General features: G+C 42.4%; 1 protein-coding gene across 1 annotated transcript in view; it reads left to right on the forward strand.

Annotated features, from left to right (window-relative positions):
* The first annotated feature begins 274 nt into the window (after positions 1-274).
* Positions 275-25,024, forward strand: part of EZH1 (enhancer of zeste 1 polycomb repressive complex 2 subunit) — a 165,718-nt gene continuing 140,968 nt past the window's right edge. Inside the window, exons 1-3 of the mRNA XM_063458931.1 lie at positions 275-433; positions 1,039-1,141; positions 17,894-18,014. Of these exons, the coding sequence (XP_063315001.1) occupies positions 1,098-1,141; positions 17,894-18,014 (165 nt within the window). The 5' untranslated portion in view covers positions 275-433; positions 1,039-1,097. The remainder of the gene's footprint in view (positions 434-1,038; positions 1,142-17,893; positions 18,015-25,024) is intronic.

Genomic DNA, 25,024 nt, shown 5'->3' on the forward strand with positions numbered 1-25,024 from the left:
GTTAAATAAAGTAAAAAAAAAAATAAAAAATAAAAAATATATATATATATGTATATATATATATATATATATATATGCATTGAGCCTTTGCACTCTGTTTTCCATTGTCTTAAAAATATGATATAAAACCACACAGCACTGGAGAGAAAGAGGGCGAGTACTGCCCAGCACTGCCAGCTTCTAGCTGTCCCTTTAACCAGCGCTGTTTATGCAGCATGGAGGGGGCCCAGTCGAGTCACGTGACCCGGTGATGTCATCGAGAGAGAGCGAGCTTTGCGAGCTCCAGCCTCACTGCACTACCCTGACAACCACGCAGTTTGGAATTGCACAACATGGCGGAGGTGCCTCGGTAGGACTGATTGACGGACTGACACAAACCAGCCAGGGAGGCCCTGCAGGCGATTTGACTCTGGGAGAGGAGCAGGAGACATAGGTGCGTACCGTGCGCCCGCTCCTGGTGTCAGTATGTGCGGTGTGCAGCTTGCGAGCATCCTCCTGCCACAGGCTGATCGTCTCACTACACAACAAGCCCTTTAAACCAGGAGTGGCCAAACTGTGAATCCACAGCTGTGGTAGAAATACAACCCAACATGCTGCTCGGTCAGCCTTGGGCTGGCCATGGTCATGGGAGTTGTAGTTCAATAGCACCTTGGCATCTACCTTTTAACCAGCCCTTCTAAACCAAGGGTGAACAACAACTGGCATCAACACCATATATCCTGTACCATCCACTGTCTTTCTAACGTGGCAACCAAGCTAAGTGGCTGGATGAGCGTGATACGCTTTTCTTCAGTGATTAACAGCCAGTTTTATACCTGTGCAATATCAAGGTGTGAATGTTTTCACTAGTGAAATTTTAACACCTGATTAGGGTAAAACTAGTTCTATGTACATGTGTGCTTGCAAATAATTGTATGTGGAAATAAATGCATTTATATATTCACAATTTTGTATTTGTGTTTGAAGTGCGTGTGTATTTTGAAAATCTGTTACTCTGACTTGCATGTATTAACGTGTGATTGACATGTTTACTTGCAGCATATATTTTCCAAGGAAGCAAAGTTGCAACCCAGCTTGCACAGAAGAACCATCCTAAGATGAGGTGTGTAACCAGCAAGGATTGCACTCCTGTTTTACAGAGGTATGCATACTTGGCACCTTCCTTTTTTTGAAGCATTTGCCCACTAAGTGTGGCTTGTTATTGTTTTTGAAGTTACATCTATTAACCTCCCCCCCCCCCTTTTTTTTATTTTGTATTCATTTATTCATTTATTTTATTTTTCCCATTATTTAGTATTTGGGAACTGTCACTTTTTTGAATTTATACCATTAAATAAAACTTTGAAAATCACCAATAACTTGTGTTAACTTTTTTTTTTCTACAATATTCTATGTTTTCTTTTAACCCTTTTGACCCAGGCTCTTTTGAGATGCTACTCGTTTCTGACCAAGGCCTTTTTGGCATGCGTTCATTTCCAGCACAATTTCACCTTTTCTTTTGAAATACACCCATACATACTGTATATATTTTTAAAAAGGGGAAATAGGGCTTTTCTTTGATATATTTATGTAAACTGTGATGGAACGTTGTCACGGGGTGTCCTGCCCACATGTGCCCACTTGCTTGCCCGCATTGTTTTCAGGTCCTCCTGCGGGGGTCGCTCTATGTGCTCCTAAAGGAGCCGTAATTAATGGCCGGAGAAGATCCTGCAGCCGGACTGTCAGCAAGGCAGACAGCGGCTGCAGGGGCTCCCTACCCGGAAGCTACGAGTCCAGGCTCGGAGCTGCCCAAAGAAAGCTCTCTCTTCTGCTACCTACATGGAGATATCCACCAGAGAGATGCGAGCCCCAGCAGAATCCCTGGGACTGTGAGTCGGTTTTACAGCTGCAGAGTCCCGCTGGCCGCCTGGAAGTCCGTGCCGGCCAATAGGAGAGAGGCTACCATTCAAACTGGTTTCATGCCCTTTCCCCCGATTGGCTGGCAAAACACGTCCCCACCCCCCCGATTGGTGCAAATTGGTTTGTGCCTGTCTCCTGATTGGATGACGCATGGTTTAGGCGCGTAGTTTGAATTTACCGGCCTAAACCAAGCAATTCCGTGGAACTAATTGCTGGGATGTACAGAGCCTCAAGCCCAGACTTTATACAATGATTTCTCGGGCTCTGTACATCAGATAGCCCCACTATTTCCAGGGATCCTGGCTGGGACCCGGGGCTGTCCAAGGATGAATGTTTTTTTTTTTTTGTGTGCCCCATTTCCTCCCCGGGGAACGGAGTCCCCTAAGTCTTTCCCAATGTATGTGATGTGTCTTACCATATGTAATTGTTGTATTGTTGCTATTTCCCAGAGTGGGAGATGGCATCTGTAAACCATCCCCCTCCAGCTTGAGACCGAGAGACTTGTGCTGAATAGAATGGATACCCCCTATGGGGGTCTGTGTATAAATTAAGCTGTACCAATACAGCTCTGGGAGTACAACTCTGACAAATGCTTTGTCTCGTCCGGTACTGATGGGAATGGGTATTTACCTATGCTAGTGGTTCCAGAGTGGCTGAGGGAAGGCATTAGCGGAGTTAACCGGTTGGGTTACCCGTGGTGGTCCGCTACCTATACATAACACAATAATAAATATGAAAAAAATATATTTTTAAAAAATGTATTAAAGGGACACTATACAGGTGATACTTGAAAAATGTGAATATCTTGCAAAAGTTCATTTATTTCAGTAATGCAACATAAAAGGGGAAACTGATGAGATAAAGGCATTACATGCAAAGCAAGATAGTTCAAGCCGTGATTTGTCATAAGTGCGATGATTATGGCTTACATCTCATGAAAACCCAAATCCACAATCTCAGTAAATTAGAATATTACATGCAATCAATAAAACAAGGAGTGTACATAGAACAATATCGAACCTCTGAAAAGTATAAGCATGCATATGGACTCAGTACTTGGTTTGGGCCCCTTTTGCAGCAATTACTGCCTCAATGCGGCGTGGCATGGAAGCTATCAGCCTGTGGCACTGCTGAGGTGTTATGGAAGACCAGGATGCTTCAATAGCGGCCTTCAGCTCTTCTGCATTGTTCAGTCTCATGTCTCTTATCTTTCTCGTGGCAATGCCCCATAGATTCTCTATGGGGTTCAGGTCACGCGAGTTTGCTGGCCAATCAAGCACAGTAATCCCACGGTCTTTGAACCAGGCTTTGGTGCTTTTGGCAGTGTGGGCAGGTGCCAAGTCCTGCTGGAAAATGAAGTCAGCATCCCCATAAAGCTTGTCTGTGGAAGGAAGCATGAAGTGCTCCAAAATCTCGTGGTAGACGGCTGCGTTGACCCTGGACTTAATGAAGCACAGTGGACCAACACCAGCAAACTTCACACTGGACTTCAAGCATCTTGCAGTGTATGCCTCTCCATTCTTCCTCCAGACTCTGGGTCATTGGTTTCCAAATGAGATGCAAAAGTTGTTCTCATCAGAAAAGAGGACTTTGGACCACTGTTTTTCTTTAGCCCAGGTAAGACGCTTCTGACGTTGTTTGTTGTTCAGGAGCGCTAGACAAGAGGAATACGACATCTGAAGCCCATGTGCAGGATCCGTCTGTGTGTAGTGGCTCTTGATGCACTGACTCCAGCCTCAATCCACTCCTTGTGAAAATCCCCAACACATTTGAATGGACTTTTCCTGACAATCCTCTCCAGGCTGTGGTCATCCCTGCTGCTTGTACACCTTTTTACTTCCACACTTTTCCCTTCCACATAACATTCTATTAATGTGCTTTGATACAGCACTTTGGAAACATCCAACTTCCTTCGCAATTTCCTTTTGAAGCTTTCCCTCCTTATGGAGGGTGTCAATGATTTTCTGCACAGCTGCCAGGGTCAGCAGTCATCCCCATGATTGTGATTCCTACTGAACCAGGCTGAGAGACCATGTAAAGGCTCAGAAACCCTTTGCAGGTGTTATGGCTTACTTAGCTGATTAGAGTGGGACACTGTGAGCCTAGAATATTGCAACTTTTCACAATATTCTAATTTACTGAGATTGTGGATTTGGGGTTTTCATTAGCTGTAAGCCATAATCATCGCACTTATGACAAATCACGGCTTGAACTATATTGCTTTGCATGTAATGCGTCTATCTCATATATTAGTTTCCCCTTTTACGTTGCATTACTGAAATAAATGAACTTTTGCACGATATTCTAATTTTTCGAGTATCACCTGTAGCAGAGATTCTTAGCAGTGAATGACTTGCTTAATTGGGCAAAATCTCTTCTTGTCACTAGTTAGATATCCACTAAACAATATCATTACTTGTGTTACCACAGACAGATTGGAATTTGTGGTTACCTATCACGGGAGTCGTAATTGAATTGCACGAGATAAATTGTCTCTATATGCCCTTTTCACATAGAAAGTATGTTTATGAAGTTGAGGGGAGCAGAGAGTTTGGTGCATGAGTGTCCAACCTTTTGACTTCCCTGGGCCGTGTCTTGGGCCACACCTCAAATAAATAATACAGATTATAGATAATGTATATTAATATATCTTTAAAAGCCCTTTCTTTTGATATTTCATTTGTTTAGTAGATAACTCCCTTATTTGTTATCCTTGAGTGGGATTGGCATATTTAAGGATATCAAATTAGGGAGCTATCTACTAAACACATACACATGTGTATACGTATGCACACGTAACCACAGATACAGTCACAAATCTATGCACACATACAATCACAGATACACACACACAATCAGACCTATACATACACCCACAATCACAGACCTGTCCACAGATCCCCGCCTAAAAAAAAAAAACCAGCCAGTCATTGACAAAAGATACACAAAAATCACATGCGCACACACATTTAATACTAAAGAGCTCTACCCAGCATCCCTAACTTTCTCTGGGAGCGCTGGAATGGATCCTCTTCCTGGTGGCCAGTGGTTGCTGCTGGGTCGGAGCCTGGGACCTCTCCGTGCTCTTCATGCACAGGTCACTCGTGTGCCCAGCAGTGATGCTGGGATGATGTCATATCACAGCGGACAGCTCACTGCAGTTGGAGCACAGAATGTAACGGCCTCAGGGGCTTACCTAGAGCTTTTTGCCCCTCCCCCACTTCAAATGTAAAAAAAGCACCCACTCTCCTCTCCCTCCCCCCAATTTTTCTTTTTCATTGCCTATTGCAACACCCTTCAAGGTGTCTCCCGTTTACCTTCTACAAATCCCCTTTCCACCCTCCCTCTACAAAAAACAATGCCCAGTCCCCTCTCTACAAAAAACAATGCCCAGTCCCCCCTGTACAAAAACCCCTGCCCACCCCTTCTACAATAAACCCCTGCTCACCACCTCTACAAGACCTTTGCTAACACCCTGCACCCCCATTCACAAAAACTCCTGCTCCCCCCTCTGTCAGAGACCTCTGTCCCCCTACAAACCCATTCACAAAAAACCTTACTCCCTCTCAAGACCCTTGCAAAAAAACAAACACTTTAAAAAACAAAAAAACAAAAAACTAAACACAACAATATTAGCAAGCACTTACCCTGCTCCTCTGCTTGCTTGCTGCACCCTGCTGATCTGGACTTCTGACTCCAGACTCTCGCGCCACCTGCACGAAGTGTCGGAACACTGCTCAGCACCATGAGGGCGGAGCATGCGGACAGTGCGTTATTGCGCACTTCCGTATTCCTCCTCCTGCTGCCTCCCTCAATCAGCAGCTCGTGTCCCGCCTCCCTCAATCCGCAGCCCGCCTCCCTCAATCAGCAGCCTGCCGCCTTCCCTCCGCTCTCAATGAGCTGACCATCCGCCTGCCCGCCCACCTCAGCCCTGCGTGAGCCAACTGCCCACCTCCAATCTCGGGCAACCAGTCACCTCAGGGGCTGTACAGGCTCAGAAATCCCAGGCACCAGGAAAAATTTCCTGGTCGCCATGGCGACCTGGCGTCTGGGATTTGTAGAGCTCTGCTGTAAGGTGTCCAGATCTTGCCTTAGTCTGGTAATAAATACTCCCCAATACAATTTGGGTATGTAATGGTCTTACCTTGGTTGGAGTCCGAAGTGCAGGTGTTTGCTCACCCTTGCAGATAAACACAACCCACGGTAACCAGGTAAGAAGCTACCTGGGCTGTGAATCTGTTCACGGGGGCTTGTCAGGAACAATAACCGGGTACGAGGAAACAGACCAGGGCAAATACAGGAGAGTAGTCAGGCAAGGTTCCAAAGGTCAGGGCAGGCAGTGAACCGGCAAAAACGAAGATCCAGAAGCAGGGGTCACAAGCCAAGTCAGTCTTAAGCAACAGGAAACAAAATATCAGGAACCAAATACGTGAACCAGAGTCAATGAACTGACACTGACCTCAGGGAGAGGGAGTGTCTTATACCTAGCTAATTAGGAATTTACTTCAGGTGGACTGAGTGACCGAAGCAGCTACAGGTAAAGTCCAGCCCTCTAGTGCTGCAGACAAGGCAAGATAGAACATCAGGCTGAAGTGTGGTTCAGAGGTAACACAGCAGGACTAAGGCAGAAAGAAATCCCAGTACAAATTCCCTTAGAACCACCTGGGGGTGGCCACGCCTGGCCTTCAGTATGGGGCAAATCGTGACAGGGTATTGGCTTTGAAGTTGAAAGATTGTGCTAAGTTTGTGAAGTCACCATCTGGAATTGAGATATTTAGGCCTTCACATTTACTTTGATTTAACTTGTAGCCTGATATCCTAGAAAAAAATCATGATTGTTTTGTAGAGACAAGGAAGAGGAAAGACAGATTTGAGACAGAATGAAGGACATTGTGGCGAAACCGACCTCGCCACGTGTCCTTGGAGGGGGCTGATTGCCCGCCTCTTGCCTTTGGACTATGGACCAGACTTTATGGGAATGTGATACCCCAGATAGCCATACCATGGAGCCTATTCATATAATGAAAGACTATGGGAAAGACTTTAGCTCCATGGCAATTGTACTGTGTGAGTAGGATCTGCGCGCTATTCGGTAGTTTTGTGCGTGCAGATCCCAGCTATCTGGGGATAGGTGAAATGTCTGTGTGTTATGTGTAAATGTGACTTTATGTATTTTAAAGTGTTTTATGTCGTTTTGCAACCATGTGGTTAATGGAGTCTGCCTTTAGTCCTGGGTAATTGGATTACTTCTCCAATTAACTCCAGGGCAGAAGGGAGGAAACCAGGGTGCATTGTGGGGATGTTTTTCTGCCAGCCAGAAAGGAACAAAAGATACTTTTAGTAACTTTTGAACCCCTGGTCGGATTCATGCCATTTTTTCATATGTTGTTCCCCTGAATGGATTGATTGTGGATATGTATTTTTATGTGAATGTGATGTATGGTTTTAAAGTTATGAAAGTTGTGTAAAAGTATATTTTACACTGTATGCATAATGGGATTATGTGTCACACTAAGGGGAGGGGATGTGTGGGAGGTAACATCTATGTCATTGGTTCTTTTATGCCTCCCCCTGGGTGTGGCCTGTATGTGTGAGTTGGAAATAAAAGCCAGGCTGGATGAGCCAGTCGAGAGTTCCTGTTTTACCCTCAAAGTGATGTGTCGTCTCATTATTGGGGGAAGGATTTATTGTATGCTGTTCCAGTTGACTGCTAGGAGTACAAGCCTATTCGTATGGTTCCTATTCAATGGTCTACAGCATTCATACGCTTGGGAGAATTTAAAGGTTTCTCGGATTCGGTGATTGTGGTGTCTGCCAGAGAGCTTGGAGTCCTCAGGAAGCACTAGGAGCATCCATTAACGGAGGTACCAAGTCGGGGTGCCAGGTGATCCGTTACAGACATCATCATTAAAAAAACAAATAAACTTATTTTGTAATCATTACTACCCTGTTTAATTCTTGAGATGTTCATATTTTGTTCACAGATGCCAATGGTTCTGTGTAGAGTGAAAACACGAGAGGGGATAGAGGGCAGCCTTGTCTTGTTCAATTACTTTTTTCAAAATACTCCTATCATCGAGACTTTGGCAGAAGGTTGATCATAGAGTGCTTGGATAGCAGTGATAAATCCTGACAGTTTTTGTACAATTAAGACCCTAAAAAGATGGGATATTATCTTTTATAAAGTGAGTTTCTTGAAAAATCAAGAGATATAGCTTGGGTGCTGCTTCAAAGTGTGTGCTTGGAGATATTCTGGAGAGTTTTACTGATTCTTCAACTAAGTTTTTTTTTTCTAAGACTTTTCTTTTTACTGTTACAGGTAAGAGTCATCTATAGGAAAAGGTTTTTTGATTGCACAAGGTTTGGTTTCCTGTTGGTAATTGGTAAGGCATCTGATTTGATTAGTTAGGTGTTTGCTAATTGCTATTCATTGTATGTTAATAAGCACAGGCCCACCCAGCTGCTTCAACTTGCTGCTTCAAAGTGTGTGCTTGAAGATATATACTGGAGATAAACTGGTGATAATCGGGAGGAGAAATAAAAAATAAAAGTAAGATTTGATTTATTTGATTTAAATTACTAACCTCATTAAAACAGTTGTGATGCATTTTTTTTCATGTTCCACTTTTTGGATATTTGGATGCTGTCACATCTGTAGACAGTTCTCTATTTTGCAGCAGGAGATTGTATTTTTGAAATCTGAGATTTGTAAATTATCTGTTAAACTCCGGCTGAGACTGTTGCAAAGACATTGCCAAAGAGACATCCTAATGGCAGATGGATTACTGTAGGATCTGGTAGACTTAGTTGTGGATAAAAAGAATATTGCACAGTCTGTGGCTCTACATAATTAATTTTCAGCACTTTTTCAGAGTGTAGTGGTATTGTGGAGATAGGCTCAGGCACCGAGTGTAGTGGTGTTGTGGAGACGGGTTCAGGCACCGAGAGTAGTGGTGGTGTGGAGACTGGCTCAGGCACAGAGTTTGTGGAACCATCCAATGACTAAAAGGACAAGGTGAGACCTGATAGAAAGCAGTTGGTCTTGAGGGATCATAAGAGGTGTGGAGCTGGACAATAATGACCTTGTGAGATGTCTTCCTGGAACTACTGCTCGCAGAGACGGGAGACATATTTTTAATATGGTTAAGCAAGCAAAGCAAGAAGGGGAATTGGATGTACTTGTTCATCTAGGGACAAATGACTCGGCTTGCAATGAGATTTCAGAGGTAAAGGAAGTTTTTTTGTGTTTTTGCCAAAAAGAGCGGTCACATGGTTGCAATAGGCCTCCATAGTGCTGCCGGCAGGGGAACTGCCTAAATTGACAGGAAGTCTCCCTGCTTCTGGAAATATAATAAAATCGTGTGTGTATGTGTATATGTATATATATATGTGTGTGTGTGTGTGTGTGTGTGTGCATATATATATATGTGTGTGTGTGTGTGTGTGTGTGTGTGTATATATATATATATATATATATATATATATATATATATATTTGAGATATGTGTGTGTGTGTGTATATATATATATATATATATATATCATACTAAGTGCATTTTTATATATATTAATATAAAAATACACTTATTAAATTACACACATATATTACATAGTTACATAGCTGAAAAGAGACTTGCGTTCACCAAGTTCAGTCTTCCTCACATATGTTTTTTGCTGTTGATCCAAAAGAAGGCAAAAAAAAACCTCAATTTGAAGCACTTCCAATTTTGCAACAAACTAGGAAAAACATGCCAGTGTTTGTGACTAAGTGGCTACTAAAAAAAGACTGTACATACCCCATATTGAATACCTCTGAATACCCTAGGTTACATAGTTACATAGCGGAAAAGAGACTTGCGTCCATCAAGTTCAGCCTTCCTCACATTTGTTTTTTTGCTGTTGATCCAAAAGAAGGCAAAAAAACCCACTTTGAAGCACAATTTTGCAACAAGCTAGGAAAAAAATTCCTTCTTGACCCCAGAATGGCAGTCAGATTTATCCTTGGATCAAGCAGTTATTACCCTACATTGAAAGATTATATCCTTGAATATTCTGTTTTGCAAGTATGCATCTAGTAGCTGTTTGAACATCTGTATGGACTCTGATAAAACCACTTCTTCAGGCAGAGAATTCCACATCCTGATTGTTCTTACAGTAAAAAAAAACCTTTCCTTTGCCTTAGACGAAAGGGTGTCCACTTACAAAAAAAAAAATTTACATATGAGGTGTGATTCAGAAATGTATGACCAATAACAGTGTTACAATGTCACTATTGATACATTTTAAAAATATATATTTTGAAACCGCATGTCCTACTTGTACTTATAGCCATATAACTTTCCAAAAAAAGCTAAGAACATGTTAACATTGGGTATTTTTAAAACTCAGGACAAAACTAAGAAACTATTTAGCACGGGTGTTTTTTGGCGGTTGTAGATGCGTAACAGATTTTGGGGGTCAAAGTTAAAAAATTATTTTTTTTTTTTTTCCAATCATATTTTAAAACATTTTTATAGTACATTATATGATATGAAAATAATGGTATGTTTAGAAGGACCATTTAATGGCGAAAAAACTGTATGTGGGTACAGTAAATGAGTAAGAGAAAAATTACAGCTAAACACAAATAGCGTAGAAATTTAAAAACAGTCCTTAACAGTAAGAAAATTGAAAAAACAGTCTGGTCACTAAGGGGTTAGAAGTTGCACTACTGAAGGCACAGAAAATTGTGTTAGGCTTGTCAGTAAGAGCAAAAAAAAATTAAAGAAACCACTGTGGTACTCCGCAAGAGTGGACAAAATAGAAAAAAAACAGTTAGCATATAGTAATTTATAAAAAATAAAAAAAACAGTGAGGAAGATAGACAGATCTATAAGAATAGGCAGAAAGAGGCTAAACAAGTTATAAGAACTTCCAAGTCACACAAAGAATAGAAAATAACCCAGTCGGTAAAAAAAGGGGATAACATTTTTTTAGATACATAAATGAGAAAAGGAAAGTAAAACAAGGATTAGTTAGATTAAAAACAAAAGAAGGAAGGTATGTAGAAGAGGATAAAGGTCTAGCTGACTGCCACAATGAATATTTTTTGGTACAGCTGAAAAGGAAGGAGAGGGACTTCAATTAAGAAAAAGATCAAATTAGTAATTTGTTACATGTGAGATTAAAGTGAAAGAGGTTCTATTTCAACTGTCAAAGTAAAGACAAATAAGTTGATGGGGCCTGATGGAATACACCCAAAGTTTTTAACTTGGTGTACTAGCAAAACCATTAACGGATTTATTTAACCATCATTGTTAACGAGAGCAGTCCCAGAAGATTGGAAATTAGCAAATGTTGTGCCCATTCACAAGAAAGATAGTATGAAGGAGTCGGGCAATTATATGCCAGTAAGCCTTACTTCAGTAGGGGGGAAAGTAATGGAAACCATGTTAAAGGATAGGATTGTTGAACATCTAAAATCACATGGATTTCAAGATCAGAGACCGCATGGATTTACTTCAGGGAGGTCATGCCAAACTAATCTTATTGATTTTTTTTTTTTATATGGGTTACTAAAATAATAGATCAGGGTGGTGCAGTTGACATTGCTTACCTAGATTTCAGTAAGGCTTTTGACACTGTCACAGATAGAAGGCTTATCAATAAACTGCAATCTTTAAGTTTGGATTCCAATATTGTTAAATGGGTTAGGCAGTGGCTGAGTGACAGGCAACAGAGGGTTGTAGTCAATGGAGTATATTTGAAGCAAGGTCTTGTTACCAGCAGGGTACCGTAAGGATCTGTACTTAGACCTATTCTCTTTTTTTATTAGTGATATTGCAGAAGGTCTTGATGGTAAGGTCTTTTTGCTGATGATACAAAAATATGTAACAGGGTTGATGTTCCAGGAGGGATAAGCCAAATGGCAAATTATTTAGGTAAAGTAGAAAAATAGTCAGAGCTGTGGCAACTGACATTTAATGTGGATAAGTGCAAGATAATGCATCTTGGACGTAAAAACCAAAGGGCAGAGTATAGAATATTTGATACCCTACTAACCTCAACATCTGAGGAAAGGGATTCAGGGCTAATAATTTCAGATGACTTAAAAGTAGGCAGACAGTGTAACAGAGCAGCATGAAATGCTAGCAGAATGCTTGGTTGGACAGGGAGAGGTATTAGCAGTAGAAAGAGGGAAGTGCTCATGCCATTGTACAGAACACTGGTGAGACCTCACTTGGAGTATTGTACGCAGTACTGGAGACCATATCTCTAGAAGGATATTGATACTTTGGAGAACTTTCAGAGAAGGGCTACCAAACTGTTGCATGGATTACAGGATAAAACTTAACAAGAAAAGGTTAAAGGATCTTAATATGTATAGTTTGGAGGAAAGACGAGACATAGGGGATATGATAGAAACATTTAAATACATAAATACAACATGGTAAAGGAGGAGACTATATTTAAAAGAAGAAAAACTACCACAACAAGAGAACATATTCTCGAATTAGAGGGGCAAAGGTCTAAAAATAATATCAGGAAGTATTACTTTACTGAGAGGGTAATGGATGCATGGAATAGCTTTCCAGCGGAAGTGGTAGAGGCACAGCCATCTTTTACACAGGCCAGCTGCCCAGGGCCAGTTACTCCTGGGGGGCCCGAAGCAGCTGCACCGTGAGCCCCGTTGGCCTCAAATATTTCTCATCCCCCAGCCGGTAATCCGCACATTAAGGAGACCCACCTGGTGGCCCATGCACAAAGGGTCACCCGGTGGGCTTCTGTCAGCAGGTTGCGCTGTTCAGCAGTTAAAGCACCTCAGTGCGCGACTGGGCACTTGCTTTTCGGCTACCGGCTGGGAGGAGGTGATGGCTGAACGTCACTTCCTCCCACAAAGAGAGGAGCGTGCGGGAAAGAAGAGTAGGCAGAGTGGAGGGGGGCTGACCGAGAGAGCCAGACCCCAACACCTTAACCCACCAGCAGGAAAGGTAGGAAACTGGAGGGTGGGTTTAAAAGTGTAAATGTTTTGTGTGTGTCAGTATGTTTGTGTGTCAGTATGTCTGTGTGTTTGTTTCAGTGTGTATATATGTGCATACTTCTCAGCATTCACACACTAACACTACACACACGGGGGGGTCGGAGACAGGTGAATCTAAAGTCAGAGGATAATGAGTGACCGGAGGTCCCTAAGAGAACAATGCACATTGCTACATAACGGCACCTAGGTGTCTGTAACTGACCAGGTAATTTATTAGCGGGCAGAAACCTTGGTGCTGAAGCTCTCTCCTGTGCGCCCACTCTGTCCAAAAAGCGCTGGGATCGGAGGTGTCTGGACCAAGTTAGCTGGAATTAAAGTTTTGACCGTGACCGTCCTCCCATCCAGTGCAGTGAGTTTCACAGCGGTGGGTGGACATTCCTGGTGCTTTCTGTTAGTACATGGATCTCCCTCAAATACTTGCTATTATTTGATGCTTCATCACCTCCTCTATCACCCATCCAAATAGCACTCTTATAGATGGCTGTGGGACTGAGAACGCCCTCGACAATTTTTTACTGGACCGCGGCACCTCTGCGATCCAATCAGAAGTTCCTGAGGTGCACAACTCACTTACCATAGTAGAAACTTCCAGGGTGTTCTCCATCTTCCCCGACCTGGCTTAGAACTGCTACCAGTCCAAACATCGCAGCATCTGTGTCTACAATAAAGCACTTGTTAGGATCTGGGGCTGCCAGGATAGGGGCATTAATCGCGGCTTGCTTCAGAGACTGGAAGGCTTTCACATTCGTGAGACCACAGGTCTAGTTATCGGTTTAGCAATAGCGCTATAATCAGAGACAAAGCGTAGATAGTAGTCGTCTGTCACCAAGCCATGACTTGGAATGTGGACTAATTTGACACTGCCTCTATTTTGGCTGACTCCAGCCATTGCTTCCCACATTCTACTCGGTGTCCCAGATACTGTACTTCAGCCATACAAATAGGGCATTTATCTGGTTCCTGGGAGTAGATGGACTTCTTAGCCTCGAGGAGTTGCCTAACCTGCTCCCGCATTGGGACTGTTAGCCTCTCTCCTAGTTTAACCTTGTCTATTGATCCTGCCTGTGGGTCCTCTATAAGGATAGATCATTTAGGGGTAGGTTCTCTAAGTCCTCAGAAGCTGGGGCGAATAGCATGGCCACTTCTTAACATATTTATGTGGACAGTGCGCATCGCTTTCTCATTAGCACAGCTGGTGACTGCATAGGTGGTCTACCACCTTTGTAAGGCTCCTGCCAGGCAGCCTGGAGCTTGTCGTGGCTGACCCGTTTCAAAACCAGGATCTTTTGTCCGACACAGAGGTTGTGGTTCCCAGCTCCTCTATCATACCGTATCTTCTGTTGCTCAGCTCCACCACGTATGGGATGATGTGAGTGCCTTCCACCCTGGTCTCCCCAATGTTTCCTGATAAGATCGAGGGGGCCTCTCACCCTCATACCATACAGTAATACGAACAGGGAGAACCTAGTGGATTCCTGTGGCACCTCAAGGTATGCAAATCTTCCTCCGTCTTCTTTTAACCGCTCAGAGTCTGTTCATCTGTGGTTGGTAAGGGGATCTCTGAATGGGCTTAATCCCACAGAACCTACAGAGTTGGTGTGTGACCTCCGCGGTGAACTGGGTGACCTGATCCAACAGAATCTCCTGAGGAAACCCAACTAGAGAGGAAATCTGCATCATGGCATCAGGTACGGTTTTGCCAAGATGTTGATCAGTCAACACGACTGCCTCTGGGTACCGAGTAGCATAGTCCACTGCTGAAGGAATGTACTTCTTACTGGAGTGATCAGGCTTCACTAGGGGACCTAGTAGATCTACAGCTACCCTGCTGTAATGGCAAAAGTGGGCTAAATCCTGTATGTGACTTGAGCAGGAATGTACCAAAGGTCAAGCTATTCAAGCTGTTTTCCGTTCTTGTTAAAAACTTTTTTTTTTTTTTTAAACCAGTTTGCATATGACTAGAGGACAAAAAGTTAATCCAGATGTCAATTCCTTGCTTACTTTACCTATGGTGGTGCCGGCTACATATCAGTAACAAGGCCCAGTGAAGGCCTAAAAGAAATGAAGGCAGGTGCCTTTCAATCTGTCTAATTGAAATTATCTAATTGAATTTGTAGTCGTACCTCAAATTGCATCTGCTTTCCTTTGTGGCCCAGTAGTGCTGATTGTAGAGTGGAAACTGTTGCTGCTGAGATAGTTGAATGCTATGTGTCACGGAACCCCATTCCACCATGGACTAAAAAGGGCTATGTTCACTATGAAAAGGGGATGTGGAGACCTCCTGGATGTTTATTCTACCTCCCAGGTAATTGCCTGGACCCATCCTATGTATTGAATGCCTAAACGGGAGATACCAGAACAAAGTTTCACCAGGTCACAGGACAGTCTCAATCTGGCAAACGGTTCCAAAGCATTTTAGGGTATCTCTCGGTCCACTGACCACCAATCCCGTAATTACTTTGCCAGCATGCGCTCCAGTGAGAGCTATTCAGGGACATATAACATGTGTGGGTGCCGGCCCTCCCAGGGCCTACGATCCCCCTTTTGTAGGACCAGGGAAAAGCAGCCACACTCTTAAGTCGGATCAGAGAATAGCCACAACCTGGTCAATCTTTAACATGCTATAACATGGGCATGGACTCTCTGACCTTGGCGCTATTTGGACTGTATGGGCACTCGGAGGAGAGCTATCCAATGATCTATAATGTGTGGGGGTTTTTGGGGACATTTTGTACATTTTGGGCTATATGTTTGGGAGGCAGAGCAGGGAGTCCATCTGGCTAGCTGGGGATTTTGCAATCACGACCCCAGACAGAGTGGCACTGGGGTGGGACTATTGTAAAAACCATTGCCTTGCATGTAGGACACCCTGGTGTGGGGATCTACATTTCTGTGTATAAAAAGCATAAAGCTGTGTGTTCAATAAAGCTGCATTCTACTCCCCTACATTTAGTCTCGGCTAATGTGTGGGGAAAACTATCTATAATCACTGCTTCATAGGAGAAAGGGTCTCCAGTGCTAGAATCACTGCAGAGAGCTATGATTGCTGCAGCCTGGTCCATGGCGGTAGAGCTGCACAGATTTCCCAGTCAAGCTGCAGTGACTGGGTCTGAAGCGCTCCAAGGTTGTTGAGGTATATAACTTTGTACTGTTTCCTCTTAGATGACCTCTATAAAAATAATATACCTAGCATGATTAAAACAGTTAAAAGAACACTATAGGGTCAGGAACACAAACATGTATTCCTGACCCTGTAGTGTTAAAAACACCATCTAGCCCCCATGGACCCCACTTTCTCCCTACATATAGTAAAATATGTCAGTCTGTTATGTCAGTCTGTTGCTTCTGGCTCTGGCCCTTATCTGCCTGCTTGGCTGACATTATCAAAAGTGATAATCTGAACCAATCACAATGCTTTCTCATAGGAAAGCATTGGATTGGCTGGTCTTGTCAAGGAGGCAGGTCAGGGGCAGAGCCAGCACAAGCCAAACATAGCCCTGGTCAATCAGCATCTCCTCACAGGGCCACCATCAGGGGGTGACAACCATGACTGTTGTCACGGGCCCGGCGGTCCTGGGGGGCCCGGGCTGCTTTGGCAGTCCCGGGCCCCACATTCCCTCTCTGCACATATATATAGCGATGATCGCACTCTGCATCCACTGCACTGACACACACTCTGCATTCACTACACTGACACACACTCTGCATTCACTACACTGACACACACACTGCATCCACTACACTGACACACACACACACACTCTGCATCCACTACACTGACACACACACACACACTCTGCATCCACTACACTGACACACACACACACACACTCTGCATCCACTACACTGACATACAATCTGCATTAACTATAAACACAGCATCCACTACACAAACATCCTGTATTCACAGTACACACACTACAACCACCGCACATTCAAACACTGCATTCACTATACAGAGACACTGCGTCTAACACACACACACTACTACATCCACTGCATCCACTAAACACATTGCATCTAGTATACACAAACACTACATCCACTACACACACACACTACATCCAGCACTCAAACACTGCGTTCACTATACACAATGCATCCGCTACACACACACATTCTGCATTCACTGCACCAACAGTATCTAATACACACAAACACTACATCCATTACACACATTCTAATTCACTTCCACTATACACACCACATTCTGTCGTGCATCACTGACATCGGACTAGGTATGAGTCCTGTTGGCGGACTCGTGGGAGGGGGGGCGCCCAGACTTTGTGCTTTGTCAGGGGGTCAATTTCTGATGGCAGCCCTGTCTCCTCATAGAATCAATGCATCTCTGAGGAGAGTTAAGTGGCTCCATGCAGAGGGTAGCACTGCCCCAGAAAGCACCTCTAGTAGCCAAATGATGAGTGGCCAGTGGAGGTATCCCTAGGCTGTAATGTAAGTACCGCCTTTTCTCTGAACAGACCGTGTTTACTGCAAAAAGCCTGGAGTAAATGATTATTCTAACCAGAACAAATGCAATAAGCTGTAGTTGTTATAGTGTCTATTGTGTCCCTTCTAATATTAGAAAACTACAAAAAAAAATTCTTCTCTTTACAATTGTGTACTTGTTTGGAACTGATTAATCCACACCTTAAATCTTCTAGTAAAATGTTATATTAAAATAGTTCAGTATATTTCCTTATTCAGAATAATTTTAGTTAGATGCAGAGTGAATGTAGTATAATGTTTTGCACTATCTATATCTCCCAAACTGCTAATTGTGGTGAGATGTCAAGTAGCACATTTTGGGTCAAAATAGCCAACTTGGAAAAATTGTTGAATATGAGGATTTTTATTTTCTTCAAATCTGTGCATAATATTTGCAACTCCCCTTTTAATCCTCCACAATTCCTGTTATAGTAAAAGTATTCAGTGTTAGGATAATTGTTTATCCCTGCAATTTCTTTACCTCATTAGCACAATGGAGCCTCCCAATCCTCAGTACACGAAGACTTTGATATGCTGGAAAAAGCGAGTGCGTCTAGAATACATGCGACTTCAACAACTAAAGCGATTTCAGACAAAAACAGCAGCCACAGTGAGTAAACAAAATTAGCTTTGCTATGAGTCCTTCGACCGTATCCCAAAAATCATTTTTGAGTGCCATATTTCTACTTCAGTTATAGTTGAATCTTTTGATCTTTTAATTGTCTTTTAATACTTGCAAAGGAAGCATTTTAAGGACAAGCAAATCTAAGCAGGATAATCTTTATTTATTAAGATACATAGATTTGCATTCCAGACACAATAACACGCACACACCCCTACCCAGATACAAACTGTCCTCAGTTCTGGTGCCGTGACTGAGATGATGTCATATGCCAGCTCCATAGTTACATAGCTGAAAAGAGACTTGCGTCCATCAAGTTCAGCCTTCCTCACATTTGTTTTTTTGCTGTTGATCCAAAAGAAGGCAAAAAACCCAGTTTGAAGCACTTCCAATTTTGCAGCAAACTAGGGAAAAAAAATTCCTTATTGGCCCCAGAATGGCAGTCAGATTAATCCTTGGATCAAGCAGTTATTACCCTACATTGAAAAATGATATCCTTGAATATTCTGTTTTTGCAAGTATTCATCTAGTAGCTGTTTGAACATCTGTATGGACTCTGATAAAACCACTTCTTCAGGCAGAGAATTCCACATCCTGATTGTTCTTACAGTAAAAAAACTTTTCCTTTGCCTTAGACGAAATCTTCTTTCTTCCAGTCTAAACGCATGGCCTCGTGTCCTATGTAAAGTCCGGTTTGTGAATAGATTTCCACACAATGGTTTGTATTGGCCCCCGAATATATTTGTATAATGTTATCATATCCCCTCTCATGTTTTTCTAAACTTGTTAACCTTTCTTCATAGCTGATATGTTCCATTCCTTTTATTAATTTTGTAGCCTGCCTCTGCACTTTTTCTAGTGCCATAATATCCTTCATTAGAACAGGTGCCCAGCATATTCACTATGTGGTCTTACCAGTGATTTATAAAGAGGCAAAATGATATTCTCATCCCAAGAATGAATGCCATTTTTTATGCATGACACTACCTTACTGGCCTTAGCCACTGCTGATTGACATTGCACATTGTTGCATAGTTTGTTGTCTATAACAATTCCCAAGCCCTTTTCGTGTGTTGTTATCTCTAATTTGCTTCCATTAAGGGTATACGTTGCTTGGGCATTCTTTACGCCGAAGTGCATAACTTTGCATTTTTTCAACACTACATTTCATCTGCCATTTGAGGGCCCAGTCCTCCAGTCTATCTAAATCCCTCTGCAGCAAGGTAATATCTTGCTCACGTTGTATTACTTTACAGAGTTTTGTGTCATCTGCAAAAACTGAAACATGACTTTCAATGCTTTTTCCAAGGTAATTGATAAACATGTTAAATAGAAGAGGTCCCAGAACAGAACCATGAGGGACACCACTTGCCACCTCTGTCCAGCTTGAAATTTTACCATTAATGACAACTCTTTGTACTCTATGGATTAAGCCAATGTTCTACCCAAGAACAAGCATTTTCATCTAGACAAATTTCTTTGAGTTTGAACACTAATCTATTGTGTGGAACTGTATCAAATGCCTTGGCAAAATCCAAATAGATCACATCCACTGCAACACCCTGATCTATATTTCTTCTTACTTCTTCGTTGAATGCAATCAAGTTAGTTTGACATGACCAGTGCTGCATAAAACCATGCTGATTTTTGCTGATAACCATGTTCTTCTCAAGGAATTCTTGAATATAATCCCTTAACCCCTTAAGGACACATGACATGTGTGACATGTCATGATTCCCTTTTATTCCAGAAGTTTGGTCCTTAAGGGGTTAATAACCTTTAAAATATTTTCCCAGCCACAGAAGTTAAGCTCACACGTCTAGAATTTCCAGGCAAGGATTTTGAACCTTGTTTGAATATAGGAACCACATCCGCCTTCCTCCAATCCTCCGGAACACCTCCTGAAAGAAAAGAATCTTGAAAGATTAAAAACAGAGGTTCACTTATTTCTACACTTAGTTCATTAAGTACTCGTGGATAAAAAACGTTCGGCCCTGGAGCTTTGTTTACAGGGGTCAAGTCATGGGGAAAAAAGTGTGGGAACTCACCCAAGATTCCGCCTCCCCCCCCTTAAAAAAAAATTACACTCCTATGCATATAGTGCAGTGCAGGGTGTGTATAATGAATGTAGTGTGTTTGTAGTGAGTGCAGTGTGTATAATAAATTTAGTGTGTTTGTAGTGAGTGCAGAATGTGTATAATGAATATAGTGTGTAGTGAGTGCAAAGTGTGTATAGTGAATGTAGTGTGTTTGTAGTGAGTGCATAGTGTGTATAATGAATGTAGTGTGTTTGTAGTGAGTGCAGAGTGTGTATAATGAATGTAGTGTGTTTGTAGTGAGTGCAGAGTGTGTATAATGAATGTAGTGTGTTTGTAGTGAGTGCAGAGTGTGTATAATGAATGTAGTGTGTAGTGAATGCAGTGTGTATAATGAATGTAGTGTATAGTGAATGTAGTGTGTTTGTAGTGAGTGCAGAGTGTGTATAATGAATGTAGTGTGTTTGTAGTGTGTGCATAGTGTGTTTAATGAATGCAGTGTGTTTCTAGGGAGTACAGTGTGTATAATGAATGCAGTATGTTTGTAGTGAGTGTAGAGTGTTTTTTTAGTGAGTGCAGTGTGAATAATAAATGTAGTGTGTTTGTAGTGAGTGCAGAGTGTGTATAATGAATGCAGTGTGTATAATGAATGCAGAGTGTGTATAGTGAATGCAGAGTGTGTATAGTGAGTGCAGAGTGTGTATAGTGAGTGCAGAGTGTGTGTAGTGAGTGCAGAGTGTGTGTAGTGAGTGCAGAGTGTGTGTAGTGAGTGCAGAGTGTGTGTAGTGAGTGCAGAGTGTGTGTAGTGAGTGCAGAGTGTGTGTAGTGAGTGCAGAGTGTGTGTAGTGAGTGCAGAGTGTGTGTAGTGAGTGCAGAGTGTGTGTAGTGAGTGCAGAGTGTGTGTAGTGAGTGCAGAGTGTGTGTAGTGAGTGCAGCGTGTGTGTGCTGGATTATGTGTGTGTGTGTGTGTGTGTGCTGGATGATGGGGGGGATGCATTTGCTTTTTAACCATTATGTGTTTGTTTTTTTTTACTTTATTCCCCCCTCCCTGCTTCTTACCTTGTCAGGGAGGGGGGAGATCGCCTGGTGGTCCGGTGGAGGGAAGCAGCCGCTGCACACAGGGGCCATCACACGCGGTGTTCTTCTCCAGCTCTAACTCTCGCGAGACTCGCCTGTGCGGAGCGTTGCCATGGTAACCCGTGGCAACGCTCTGACAGCCGCGGGTCTCGCGAGAGTTAGAGCTGGAGAAAAACACAGCGTGTGATGGCCCCTGTGTGCAGTTAGCAGGGCAGGTCCTGCAGGACTGGGAACGGGAACGGCGTTCCTGCTTTGGAAAAAGTGCAGGAACGCCGTTCCCATGCGTTCCTGCAGGACTCGAGCCCTGTTTGTTTATATTAACTTTCTTTAGTTGCTGCATCACCTTGTCTTGAGTAAACCAATTACAATTATTCTGCAAGTTTTTAGTAGCAATCATTTGCACATCTAATGCCATGGGTTTTCCTTAATATATACGGAGGAGAAATAGTTATTTAAAATCGCTGCATTTTCCTGGTCTTCATTAACCAACACCCCCATTCCAGTTTTTAGTGTACTTACACTTTAATTTTTAGTTTTTTAAATAATTTATGTACTTAAAGAATGCTATGGGGTTGGTTTTGCTCTCTTTGGCTATCATTTGTTTATTTTGAAGTTTAGCGAATCTAATCGCCTTTTTGCACGCATTATTGGCTTCCTTATATCTTTTTATAGGATACATTTGATTTGTCCGATTTAAATGCTTTAAATGCCCTTTTCTTATTTTTAATCTATTGTTTTACTTCTCTACTAAGCCACATTGGTTTCAATTTGTTTCTTTTATAGTTATTGCCAAATGGTACATACTGAGAAATGTACCTTTCTAATATTTGTTGGAAGATTTTCCATTTATCCTCAGTGTTCTTCACTAAAGAGATTCACTAAAGAGTCAATATATTGTAACGCTGCCCTTAACTTATAGGAATTGGCCTTTTTAAAATGATATGTTTTAGTATACCCCATGTGCTTTTGTTTTTTTGAGTTTATTTCAAAGGAAACTATATTGTGATCACTATTTCCCAGCAACAGGGAGCGCAAGCTGGGAAATTAGTGCAGAGGGATCCCAACAGCTCCTTTGCTGGCCCTCACCTCAGGCACCTGTCGTGCAGGACACCTGAGCAAGATCCCAGTAGGCAGGTGCTTGTTAAGGTGGGAAGGGATGTACTTGTGCACACCTCGACTGTCACCTGGTGTGGTCAGTCTCTGGCCTCCTTAGTTTGCCACTGACACATACACAGATGCACACAGCAAGATTTATGCACACCAACTGCACTGCGGGCTATACTTGGTGGGCTGTTCCATCCCTCACATGCAACTTCTTTTGAGCACTGGGAGAAAGTGATCTGACATTGCTTCTTCCCACTGCAGTTATGCCAAAGATGAAATGGGCAGTCTGTATAGACAAGTAAAGGAGTCCAAGCCATCACTGATCCACAGTATAGACCCCTAGAATACGATTTTTCAGGACCATACCACCTTCTTTATGAATATAGGCACTCTGATGACCAGTATTAAAAAGTATATACTTTATTACATATAAGAAATAAAAAGATTAAGATACCAATTCTATACATTAAGAGTCCTTTTTCAAGTCCCAGAAATGCGTTTTGCTGTTTATGAACATGTATATAAAACGTTAAGAAAAAACAGAGAGACTTAGGATCAGAGTTCTATTTTCAAAGATTGGGCACCCAAGTATGGGCTATGTGGGGATACCACAGCGGTGTGTGTTGCAATCTTTTCGAGACACAGAGGAGGCTGGGCTGGCTTACCTATGCTTTTGGAGATCCCTTGCTGGGGGAGTGTATGTATATAAACCTGTTTCACTCAATAAAGTGTTTATTTTCACCCTTCATCAAGTCTTGGCTGATGTTTGGGTTAGAGCTATAACCACCAACTATTTTGCAGGATCAAGGAGGGGTACTTAGTGGAGGTACTTAGCTCTGCTACAGATAATATTTTTTTATTCTTTATTTGTGAATAGGCATTCGTGTGGAGAGACAGACATCATATATAATCTTTAGTACAACAAGAGTTAACAAAATAGAACATAGGTCCATATAATATGTTGCACGATGTTAGAATTTTTATGTGGATATGTGTTGCACACAAGCAATATATTTTGTAACCACTTATTGTGCTATCGTCCCTTCCCCCCGATCCCATTTCACATTTCCTATATTTTAACTTTTAATGACCATTCTTATTTCCTAGGTAGGCCTCAGGAAGTGGGTGGTTTTTCGTGAGTCTAAGTGTGGTTTTGACATCTATTTTCATATGACGGTGCACTGAGTTTCCACATTCCCATCGGTCATTGGGTCTCGACAACTTGAGTTATGCCTGCTATTAGTATGAGAGATAGGTTAAGGAACCTTAGTATGCCATATTTGTGGTCACTTGCACAAGAGTGCGACTCTTGTCCACTTCCTCAGGGTGTGTCTTGTCTAGAAGATGTCCCCTAAGTGTGGGATAGAGTAGAATAGAACATAAGAGAATATAGAAAAGAGAGAGGAGTAGTTTGAGAATTTGGTTCCTGGCAGGAGAGTGGCACGGGCGGACGACAAGATGGAGAGACACAAGAGGGCAGGCCAGCGGCGACCGACGACGGAAAGATGCTTCCTAGGATGCCCCAGATTCCCGGGGACCTCCCATGTGTGCTCATTTTGTTAGTTTAGTGTGATGTATTATAAGCCGGGTATGAGCTAAAGCATGTCTGCCTGCTAGTATGATTTTGTGGAGTAGTGCTTGTACCGCCTTAATCAGCGTCTTCTTGGGGTGTTAAGGTACTTGATTTTAAGGGTCATTGGGGTAAGGTTGGGGACACGCCTGTAGTGGTAATTGCGTGGTAATTGCTATACTAGGGCCCTCAAGTACGGTACGCCCCGCCGACCCGACCTTACGCGCCCCCCCGGGACGAGGATTCCCAGCTCCCCGCCTGCGACTTCCCAAGAAAAAGTTATAGACACATTTCCCACTGAAGTTACGGCGCTCTCTGATTACATGCCACGTGTGCCGGAACTTCAGTGGATTACTGTACTGCATACATTGCGGCAGTGCTGTGGGCGGGCACCAGACCCTCAATGTCTGATTATCTGGGTGCTGCAGCGGTGTAGGAAACAGAGCCCCTGATGAAGTAGGCAGACAGGAGCAGGACAGGAGTCTAGGGGTCAGTTTAGACTCCACTCCAGTCAGAAGCCACATCACTGCGAATACAACAAAGGTAAGTGTCATTTGTGGCACTGCACCACCAGAACACACAATGCACCCCTAGCACACACACACAGACACACTGCATCCCCAGCAGACACACACTGCATCCTGTCAGGGTATCTACACTGGCAGACATTTTGTGTTAAGATAGAAATTAAAAATTTATACTGTCAACACCATCAGAACAGATGTGACTCAATTTTGTAACAGAATACAAAAAGACACATTTATTTCTCTTTATACTCTATTCAGCATTGAGCAGAGGAATGCGTCTAATATACGAAACAACCCAGAAACACACACATATATCCACGTATAACTATAATTGTTTAATTATATGTAAATGGTAATAGTTAATAATATTAGAATAGTCATGGATATAATATCAATGAAGAAATGTCATATTATTTACTAACATTAGTGAAATATGTCTAATAGACGTGTAATAGACATGTAAAAATCACATGTGTATTATTACTAAGTGCTACACACAGTTTCACACAAGAAAACCAGACAAAGAATGACAGATAACACTAAAGTAATTAATTTACTTTTTAAATATTAAGGATCTGATACAAAGTTCCATTGTAAGGAAGGGTGAAATTAAGGCTACACATATCAGAAACTAATTTAATGGCACCAAACCAGACAGTATGTCTAGTAAAAACCAAAGAAAAT

Source organism: Pelobates fuscus, chromosome 6 (genome assembly GCF_036172605.1).
Source record: "Pelobates fuscus isolate aPelFus1 chromosome 6, aPelFus1.pri, whole genome shotgun sequence".
Lineage (NCBI taxonomy): Eukaryota > Metazoa > Chordata > Amphibia > Anura > Pelobatidae > Pelobates > Pelobates fuscus.